At 44.3% G+C, this 11,442-nt stretch overlaps 1 protein-coding gene across 1 annotated transcript in view; it reads right to left on the reverse strand.

Annotated features, from left to right (window-relative positions):
* Positions 1-1,047: 1,047 nt before the first annotated feature.
* mrs2 (magnesium transporter MRS2) overlaps positions 1,048-11,442 on the reverse strand; it is a 40,462-nt gene continuing 30,067 nt past the window's right edge. The window contains exons 10-11 of the mRNA XM_070879853.1: positions 8,831-8,944; positions 1,048-3,022 (exon numbers count right to left, since the gene is read on the reverse strand). Coding sequence (XP_070735954.1) covers positions 2,951-3,022; positions 8,831-8,944 — 186 coding nt within the window. The 3' untranslated portion in view covers positions 1,048-2,950. The remainder of the gene's footprint in view (positions 3,023-8,830; positions 8,945-11,442) is intronic.

Here is an 11,442-nt window from a genome sequence, read left to right on the forward strand (position 1 = left end):
GAGTAGCAGTGAACAGTTATTTTTCAGACTGGAGGGCAGTATACAGTGGTGTCCACTAGGAGTCGGTATTAGGACCACGGCTCTTTTTGATATTTATTAATGACCTGGACTTGGGTATGGGATTGGGGGTAGTGTGCTGACATGGATTGAGAACTGGTTGTCAGACAGGAAGCAAAGAGTAGGAGTAAATGGGGACTTTTCAGAATGGCAGGCAGTGACTAGTGGGGTACCGCAAGGTTCTGTGCTGGGGCCCCGGCTGTTTACACTGTACATTAATGATTTAGACGAGGGGATTAAATGTAGTATCTCCAAATTTGCGGATGACACTAAGTTGGGTGGCAGCGTGAGCTGCGAGGAGGATGCTATGAGGCTGCAGAGCGACTTGGATAGGTTAGGTGAGTGGGCAAATGCATGGCAGATGAAGTATAATGTGGATAAATGTGAGGTTATCCACTTTGGTGGTAAAAACAGAGAGACAGACTATTATCTGAATGGTGACAGATTAGGAAAAGGGGAGGTGCAAAGAGACCTGGGTGTCATGGTACATCAGTCATTGAAGGTTGGCATGCAGGTACAGCAGGCGGTTAAGAAAGCAAATGGCATGTTGGCCTTCATAGCGAGGGGATTTGAGTACAGGGGCAGGGAGGTGTTGCTACAATTGTACAGGGCCTTGGTGAGGCCATACCTGGAGTATTGTGTACAGTTTTGGTATCCTAACCTGAGGAAGGACATTCTTGCTATTGAGGGAGTGCAGCGAAGGTTCACCAGACTGATTCCCGGGATGGCGGGACTGACCTATCAAGAAAGACTGGATCAACTGGGCTTGTATTCACTGGAGTTCAGAAGAATGAGAGGGGACCTCATAGAAACGTTTAAAATTCTGACGGGGTTAGACAGGTTAGATGCAGGAAGAATGTTCCCAATGTTGGGGAAGTCCAGAACCAGGGGACACAGTCTAAGGATAAGGGGGAAGCCATTTAGGACTGAGATGAGGAGGAATTTCTTCACCCAGAGAGTGGTGAACCTGTGGAATTCTCTACCACAGAAAGTTGTTGAGGCTAATTCACTAAATATATTCAAAAAGGAGTTAGATGAAGTCCTTACTACTAGGGGAATCAAGGGGTATGGTGAGAAAGCAGGAATGGGGTACTGAAGTTGCATGTTCAGCCATGAACTCATTGAATGGCGGTGCAGGCTAGAAGGGCCGAATGGCCTACTCCTGCACCTATTTTCTATGTTTCTATGTTTCTATACAGGGCATAATTTCAAAGCTTACAGTGATATGAAACTTGGAAAAGTAGTAAAGCGTGAGGAGGATAGCAGCAGACTTCAGGAGGACCTAGACTGGTGAAATGGACAGACACATGGCAGATGAAATTTAATGCAGAGAAGTGTGAAGTGAGGAAAGGCAATATCAACTAAATGGTACAATTTTAACGGGGGGTTTATGTACAGAAATCTTTGAAGGTGGCAGGACATGTTAATAAAGCTGTTAAAAAAGCATACAAGATCCTTGACATAAATGGAGGCATAGAATACAAAATCAAGGAGGTGGTGCTAAACCTTTATAAATCACTGGTTAGGCCTCAGCTGGAGTATTGTGTCCAATTCTGGGCACACTTTAGGACGGAGGTCAGGATTTTGAAGAGGGTATAGAGGAGATTTACTGCAATGACACGAGGGATGAGGGGCTTCAGTTACATGGGAAATTTAAGAGAGGTGTTCAAAGCCATGAAGGGTTTTGATAGAGAAAGTAAGGAGAAACTGTTTCCACTGGCTGAAGGGTCAGTAACAAGAGGACACAGAGTTAAGGTAATTGGCAAAAGAGTGAGATGAGAATTTTTTTTGCAGCAAATTATTTTGATCTGGAATACGCTGCCTGAAAGGGTGGTGGAAGCAGATTCAATAGTAACTCTTAAAAGGGAATTGGATAAATACTTGAAGGGGAGAAAATGGGGAAACAGCAAGGGAGTGGGACTAATTGAATAGCTCAAAGAGCCAGCATATGCATGATGGGCTGAATGGCCCCCTTCTGCACTGTACTAGTGCACAGCCACACCATGGCTCATGTCAAAACTGGATAAAATGCCTTTGTGTATAGCCTTTGATTTAAATAAAGCTTCTTGCTATTTAGTTTTTATTTATGTTTAGTACAGATGCAGGAAAATATTTCTCTTGAATTTAAATTTTATTCGTACTGTACAATAGTTTTATTTTAAAAATAGCCATTCTTCAAGAGCTAGGACACTTCAATAAATACACTGGCTGTATTGCAATTCCACCTGCACCAAGTTCCCTAACTCATCTCAAGCTACAGGTCAAAATGGCAACTGGAAACAAATTGTTTTTCACAGGGTGGGGAGGGCTAGTATCTCCCAAAGCCAATTGTAAACATCTTCCATCAGCTGGTTACACAGCAGGGCTAGCAAACACTGGAGTGTAAATCATCTATCCACATTCTTAGCTAAAGAACAGTGAAGTAGGAGATGCCAAAGACCACACATTCTACCACAAAGGCACTTCTGTACTGCAACAACTAATTATAATGAAATAAATAAGATGTGGACATCATTGTCTCTTTTAACACAAGGAACAGATGAGTACAACAATCCTTGACCTCCGAGACAACTAACTTCAATTTGGACAGCGCAATTTATTGCTTTGTGAAATTCATTTTCTTTCGCGTCCCTTGTGACATTTTTTTTCATGTCACAGGCTTCTATGCTCTGATGCAACACGGCAATGAGGTTGACTGAAACGGTGCACTTACTGAGGATTTGAGCCCTCAGAGTATCGACCCTTCGATCCACAATACACAAATAATGTTTTACAACTCAAATCGGCGCGTGTGGATGGCGTTGCAAGTATCGTGTGTGAATTATATTTCCAGTGCTGTGCTACTAGATTTTGCTTGCACATTGGTTATGAACATTGTGGCAGAATTGGAAATTTATGATTTGGAACCATGTCTCAGGTCGATTCGTCCGCCAATCAGCTGTGATCTTTTCAGGATAGATGGCATCTAGAGCAACCAGAAACAGGAGAAAGAAAGTTTCTGATTAATTCACAACCAGATGGTTTAAATCTGCCTTATTCAAATTAATTTGCTTTCAATGCCACAAATCTATGCTGGCCACCAACTAAATTGCTACGGTGTAGTTAAAAAATTAAAAATCTTCATGCCATGGGGAATGAGTGACCTAGTGGATTATTACACCTTTGACAAGTCTTCCATCTAGTTCGGATAAGGACAAGTCCACAAAACAAAGCTGCTCAGAATTCAGGACCAAGTTGTCCAGAATGGAGTCCTCAAGAGCCACTGGCAATAATTAAAATCAACACTGATGCAGTACAGTGCACTCTGCTTAGGTTGGGGTTGGGTTAAGGGTACATCCTTGGGAACTTATAAAGGGACTTTTACCCTGAATCTAACCTGTGATGCTGATGACCTGGAAATGCTCAATGTTGACATGGAGCATAAATAGCGCAAATCTTCTGTATTATAGCACATACCCATGCATCTAATCATAAGAATTTACCAAAAGAGAAAACTTCATACCAGAAAGATTTAAATGAAAATAGGATTGGTTAAAACTCATCAAATTAGATTATCACTCAAAACTCTCAATGTAGATTTCAATACCCAGTAAATTAATTGCATCACACAGACTGCAGCGATTCAAGGTGGCGACCCTCCACCACCTTCTCAAGGGAAACTAGGGGCTCAATTTTCCCCAATGCCGTTTTTTGCGTATTTGAACAGCTATGTCCATTTTTTTGGGGCCCGACTACGCCACAAAAAAACTTTAAAGTTTCCCCATTCTAATTTTTGAAATTGGCGCCACGCAGCCTGTCCTTTAGCTTTTTTGGGGGGGGGGGGGGGGGTGGGGTGTGGAGCCTAAGATCTCCCCTTTCTGCGCACGCGTGAAAAAAAAAGTTTTCTAAATGAATGGCATGGGCGTTCATGCCCAGTACACCTCTCGGTCTACATTCAGTCATTTTAAAAGAGCCAGTTGTGTGTGAGAACTTTAATTCTGAGTGGTGTGTGAGAACTTTTACTCTGAGTGGAAAAAAATCGGAGCTGTAATACGCAACACAGCTCAAGGACCAATAATTTCTCACAGGACAAAGTGGAAGCCCTGGTTACTGTAATTGAGGACAGATAGCACGAGCTGGACACCAGCAGAGGTCACATAAAAGTTTCACCAAAAGAAATCAAGAAACGCTGGAACCAACTTCACAAGATTACTGTGCAATGGTGACCGAGGTCTGGAGGCCAGTGCAAAAAGTGGCAGGACCTTGGTCAAGCAATTAGTGCAAGTAATATTTTCATTTATTCAATGCAATTGCAATTGTAAATGTGACCATCTGTCTGTCCCACCCAGAAAGACACCATCTCTAAAAAGTTATATTTTCATCTTTGCAGAGGAAGGTGGCCCACAACAAAAGAGAGAGAACTCTAACAGTAGAAGGCCTGGCAAATCTAAACTCACCGACACTCGTGGAAGAGAGGGTCGCTGTTTTGATGGATCCTGCCTGGAGAAAAGCAACCACCACTGCACAAGCTGAGCTCGAGGGAGAGGGTAAGTCCTGCAAATTCCATATTCTGGCTTTGCTAAATGGTAAGTACTGCGTGGGCTAGCCATGCTTCGGTTCATGGCGATGTCTCCATCAGCTTCACTTCGGTTGATGCAATGTGCTATCATTCATCATGGTCCTTCAAATGAGCCTGCTGCCTGCCCTGTATGAGCCTACTCATGCCATCCACCCTGCCCCCTCCTCTGCTGCTAACCATTTGTCTGTTCTGTTATATTTTTCAAAACTTGAGGCCAACCCTGGCGAGGTTGAAGCCGATGCAGAAGATAATTCAGACACGGATGAGCCTGAAGAGGTGAATATCCTCCAATCCGACTTTCCAGACCAAGAGCATGGGAGGGGGAGGGAGGGGGATGCAGCTCCCACTCTTGTACTCACTCTGGAGGATGTGCTGGTGCCACCCATTGAGATGCCAGCCCCTTTCCTGAGTGATGCGAGTGTCGGAACATTTCATGGTTTCACACTGTCCAAGGCTGAGGGTTCTAGTGGGGTGCAGTGAGCCTCAACCAGGGCCGCACCGTCCGAGGCTGCGGGTTCCAGTGGGGTGCAGTGAGCCACACCCAGGGTGAGGAGGGGAAGGAGAGCTCGACAGCGCTCTCCTTAGATGCAGGACGTAACAGATGTGGTTCAGATGAGCGGGGAGAGCATTAACCTTATGCGATCACTCCTGGACACCGTTGGTGGGATGGGTGGCGAGGTATTGGGACTGTCAGGAGAAGTAACAACACTCTCACGAGAAATGGGAACACTGTCCAGGGCACATTAGGGATGGAATGTCGCAGGTAGCTGATACACTGGCGGTGAACATGAGGGAGGGAATGTTGCATGTAGTTGATACACTGTCAGAACTCATGAAGGAGGTAATGTCGGAGATAGATGAGATGCTGTCGGGGCACATGAGGGAGGGAATGTCGGAGGTAGCTGCTGCAATAAGGGAACACGCCCAGACCCCACGGCCATTGACGGAATCAACTGCCACTCCCACTCCAATCCCCAGACCAACCTCTGAAGAGGCCCAAGCCGGGCCCTCCAATTACTGCTTGCCCATGCCCCCACAAGAAGGGCACATTACCAGAGACGCTCAAAAGAATAAGCTTGGTACTAACCCGAGAACCACTGCGCTACTGCCAGTGGGCAGGGGTGGAGTCACGAAGAGCAAGTGAAGCGGGAGGTTTTAGAATAAGGTGGAGGAGAGATGGGTGCAGCCTTTGTTTGCTACTGTTGTTGTTGTTACTGTTGTAACTATTCTCAAATTAAAAGTTTTTTGTAAGTGATGTAAATTTACAAGTTTAAGAGTTTGTAAGTGACCTTAACGGAATACTTTAAAGTTTGATAAATTAACTTTAATAAAAATATTCTTGTAAGTACAAGTATTAACATTTCAAATAAAATATATATTTTAAATTATAACCGAATCATTTACATTATTTGTTCCATTCTTAACACAACACAACATTACGGAACAGGTCCAAACAGTAAACATGGTCCATTTCGAATAGTTGCCGCTGAGCCGTTAGGCAGCAAAGCGTTCACGGATGAGCTGCTGGCGCAACGCTCGAGCAATCGTTAAAGGGGCACAACGGCCCGCCCTCCTCCGCCATCATGCTCTGAGTTCAGGTAGTTGCATGGCTTCCTTGTCCTTGTCCTCCTCCTCCTCATCATCTGCATCTTCCTCCTCATCATCAGTCACTCTCATCTCAGGTGGGTCTTCTGCTACCAGGTGCTGTTGCCTCATGATGGCTAAGTTGTGCAGCATGCAGCAGACAACAGTGAACTGATCGACAATCTCAGGGGAGTATTGCAAGTAGCCTCTGGAATGGTCCAGGCATCGGAAATGCTGCTTTAAGATGCCAATGGCACTCTCTATCAAACTGCACGTCGCAATGTGCGACATGTTGTATTCCCGCTCAGCTTCTGTCTGGGTTACACGTAGGGGCGTCATGAGCCAGGTGGCGAGGCCGCACCCATTGTCCCCCAGCAGCCAGCTCTGCCCTTCTGGCTGCTGCTGAAACATGGCAGATAAAGCACATAGGATGAAAGCATTATGGGAATCCCAGGGTATCTCGCATCAACTGCCACGATGCGATGCATGTCGTCATAGACAAGCTACACATTCATGGAGTGGAAGCCTTTTCTGTTCCTGTACATCTCTGAATCCTCCAAAGGTGCTCGCAAGGCGATGTGGGTACAATCAATGCAGCCCTGTACCTTGGGGAAGCCAGCAATCCTGGAGAAGCCCACAGCCCTTTCACGCATTACCTGGGTGGTCATGGGGAACTTTATGTATTTATTCCTCCAGGCATATACTGCAGCAGTCACCTGCCGGATGCAGATATGTGTTGCATGTTGAGAAATAGCGCACACATCTCCAGCTGTGGCCTGGAATGATCCAGATGCATAAAATGAAAGTGCAGCTGTAACCTTTACTTTAACTGACAAAGCAGTCCTCCTGATTCTTCTAGGATGCAGGTCTGCTTTTATTAACTCACAAATCTTGGTTACAACTTCTTTGCAGAAACACAGCACTCTCACACAGTCTCTGCCTCACTCAGGTGCAGGTATGAATGCCTGACTCGATATACCCGATGTGCCCATCATCCTACGTGCTCGGAGGTTCCTCAGGTGATGCTGTCTAATCAATCTTCTCCTCCACAGCTCCATCATGCAGAAGGCTTGCACAAGGTATGGCATTGTCAATATTGCCCCCATAATTAAATTGTCGCTTTGCAACAACCTCAAAACAGGACAAAGCACTCACACCTCTTCTTCCCTCTCTCTCTCTCTCTCTCTCTCTCTTTCCAAGGTGGATGCCTGAGTATGGACCACACCCTGGTCTGTGCATGCGCAATAGATTAGCTTAGAACGGGAAGCTAGGCATTCAATGAAGACATTTGGGGCAACAAAGTGTAATGCAATTCTTGAATTTTTGATTTTATTCAATGAACCATCCCACCACCAAACCTTTCCTCATCGGCCTCGAGGGTCGGAGCAGCGGCCGGCAGAATCGCTCCCTCGCCCAGACCACAGGGGGCTCGGGGCTCGGCTTCCAGCCCCCCATCCCCCACCCGGCTTCTTTTGAAGCTGCTGAGGTGGACCGTATTGAGGATGAAAACAGAGTGTTTAGAAATTGATCATTTATAGCCGAAGGGTTCTCATCCCTTATATAAGAAATACAAGTGGCTGACAGTTCAGTTCGGCATCCAACCCCTCCCACCACCACCCCCGGGGTTCTTTTGAAGCCGAGCCTGTGTCCGGGCGAGGGAACGATTCTGTCAGCCGATGCTCCGACTCTCAAGCCAGGTAAGACGACGTTCAGTGGTGGGGTGCTACTTTGAAAAACATCAAAAATTCAAGAATTGCATTAGACTTCCAATTTCTCTCTTTTGACTTTGAAAAAATGAAGATTTATGATGCATATTCTCTGCCTTCTTCACTCCCTCCAAAATTTCGGTTAAAAATAATGGCGTCTTTCTGCGCCGATTTTGTAATGTGTGCTGATTTTTCTTAAGTGCCCAGAAGGTTTTTTGGGAGTGGTCACATACACCGTCCTCGGAACAATGTAAGTTGGCCAAACTTGCTTAAATCTGAAAAACTGGCGCAGACATCAGGTTATGACGCAAAAAAAATCATAACCTAAAAAAAATCGTACCTAAGTGAATTATGCTGGTGCAGAAACTTTGGGGAAACTTGGGAGATTTTTATTTACTCAAAAAAAAATGGTGCACATCAAAAAAATGGCGCAGATAATTGGGGAAAATTGAGCCCTAGGGATGGGCAATAAATGCCAGCGATGCCCACATCCCAAAAATGAATTTTTAAAAATCTTTAAAAGTTACCATTTTCAACTTGATTGCATCAGAGATAGATTATTTTTCATGTCAACAACAAGTCTGCATGTGAATTTAAATGCTATAATTCATTTAAGCAATTTCATTAAAATATATATATACAAAGATCAAACACCTGCATTTTGATCAGAAAGCCATGTAGTCAACATTTTCACAATTTCAAATAGATTCATTAGAATGCACTACCTGAAAGGCTGCTGGAAGCAGATTCAATAGTAACTTTCCAAAGGGAATTTGATAAATACTGTACTTGAAAAGGAAGAATTTGCAGAGCAATGGGAGTGTGGCACTAATTGGCTAGCTCTTTCAAAGAACCGGCACAGGCACAATGGTCTGAACAGCCTCCTTCTGTGCTGTTAGATTATATAAATAGAATTGGAACATACCGGTGGAGGAGGTGGAGGCTCGAGGTGTCGGCCCAGAAAGGACAGTAAGCGTCGCCACATTAGTCCGCTCCCTAGAAACATTATTCCAGTTATCAACCAGAAGAGCTTGGGGTCCTGAAAACAAGTGAAAGAAAATTGTTTCCAAGTTGATAGCAATTGACCAGATTGACAACTAGGTTTTATTAAATAGTTCATCAGTTTGGCAGGTTTCAAATGATGAGGGTTATAATCTTCATCAACATTACTGGGGATGCAGATATGCTTTTTATTTATTCTATTACTAATTCATAGCATTCAATGCATTAGTATATTACTGTTTGGGGTTGAACTGCATGTAAATAAACATAGAGCGATACTGAATTTATTACAGATTTCCAGGTTTTATGCAGCAGTATATATAGACAGCAGATCTCTCGTGTCGTTGCTTGGTGAGTCAGAGGACATGCTGTTTTATGCTATGTAATAATGTAATTATGAAGGTTATTAATTTATTGGTTTTAATAGTCACATTCAACTTATTCAGAGCAGTGCAGGGGTGTTACTGATATTTTCAGGCTTGAATTCCATCATTATGTGCACTCTTAGATGAGAACTGTAAATCAGTCAGCTTATTGCTATTATATGTAGGCAATTTTATCTCCTACTTTTTTGTTTTTAAAAAAGCAACCAGAATACACTGGATGATAGTAGAGAAGATGCTTCAGGTTGGTAGCAAGTGGTTTGCAGGAACAGCACAGAGCAACACTTAGGGTGTGTGGTTATGGGAGAGTAGTCCTAGGGTCTGGATAATTGAGGGAATGGGTCATCGAGTGTGGGATTGTGCAAGGCCTGGAAGAACTGATTGTGGCATGCGAGAGGAGACAATATGCCTAGGTTTAAGTTGTTAATATTATGGTAAGGTGTGATGTTTATAACCATGCAAAAGTATCTTATCTTCTGCGGATAGGAAATAAACATCACCCATATTCTGGAGAGAATGAAGTGCATGTGGTGCCCCATTGCCATTTACTGCTGTATGGAACGTATAAATAGGTTCAATTTCAGTTCCTGTTACTGAGTGTGGGTGCACGCGTAACAGAGGGAGACAGGGTTTAATTTTATAATAGGAGTGGGACTAAGCACAGGTAGGTGAGGGAGGGAAGAAGCTTTCTCCGAAAGCTTCTATGGGAGACTAGGTAATTAAGGGAGTGTGCGGGAGTAATGAGGCTTTCGTTTGTGGACCTCAACAGGCTCGAGGCTTTCCTTTCAGGCTGGTTTGGGCAATAGGTCATTGGACAGAGTATATACAGGCAATACGGGCTGGGATAGAGAGCATGAGGCAAGCAGAGTACTGACAGGAGGACACAATGGGAACAATAAAGACAATTGGGGTCTGGACACTGGGGCCTACAATGGGCTAGAAGTGAGTGGAAACATTGGTGGGACGATGAGGAAATGGGTGGAGATGGCGGCAGAAACAGTAAGCAATAGAGGGTGAGAATGAAGTGGCCACTGGCTGTCTGGGCATTGCATTAAATGGATTTGGAGGGTTAGGGTTCCTAGGACAATAGTGGGCTACGATGGGTGGAGGGGAGTAGATAAAGTGGTGGCAGAATTAGATATAGTTGTGGGGGAGAGAAGATGCTAAGGGGTGGAAGAGAGGCTGTCTAGACAATGGGCCAGGTGAAATTGGAGGCTGCGGTGCATTATTAGAGGGGTTAATGAGACAGAAAGCAACAAAGGAGCAAGGGGTGGGAAGGAACATGGGTTTGTAGATAGTTCAATGAGACAGTAATAGAAGTGAAGGGTGGCAGGCAGTGGAGGAGTTAGTGGCAGGCTGCAGGGGTATGAGAAGTGATGGGATAGGTGAGTAGGGAAGCAAGATGGGCACATCGTGAGGGCGGGGGTGGACATGTGAAGTGAGATGCTGAGGATTGTGCGTCACAATTTCTTATGCCAGCCATAGCTCTCTTCCAAACCACCCATCACCTATCCCAAACAAAGACAACCAGCAACAAGCAGAAGGGTACAGATACAGATCCAAAAAAAAGTTACCAGAGAAACAGAAAAATAACAAAGAAGTATTTTTCGCCTGTCTAGGATTTTGATCTTATTTATAATAAAAGTAATTGGCAAAAGAACCAGAAAGACGATCAGGAGAATTTTAATTTTTACACAACGAGTTATTATCTGGAATGCACTGCCTGAAAGGGTAACTTTCATAAGGGAATTGGATATATACTTCAAATGGAGAAAAACTACAGTGCTATGGGGAAAGAGTGGGGGAATAGGACTAATTTGCCAAAGGCCACTCCCAGAATTCTAAAGAGGGAAACTGAAAAATGCCTAATTGCAGAGGCAAAATATCGATTATATATTAAAACCTTGGATGGGTTGCAACATTCCACACAGTACCCATCATGCCTGTAAATGGCATTGTTATATAGGTGGCTGCAATGTTAAGGCACATAATGTTATAAACCAACACTCAACCTGCAGCTCCATTCTTTCTAATTCAATCTACTTGCAATTCCTCACTAACAAGCAAGTCGCATTGCAACAGGTGCACCTCAAGCAAAGACGGCCTGTAATGAAGTCAGCCGATTACTGTTCCTGCAACCTCTGGGTCAATG

The sequence above is a fragment of the Pristiophorus japonicus genome, chromosome 5 (genome assembly GCF_044704955.1).
Source record: "Pristiophorus japonicus isolate sPriJap1 chromosome 5, sPriJap1.hap1, whole genome shotgun sequence".
Taxonomy (NCBI): Eukaryota; Metazoa; Chordata; class Chondrichthyes; family Pristiophoridae; genus Pristiophorus; species Pristiophorus japonicus.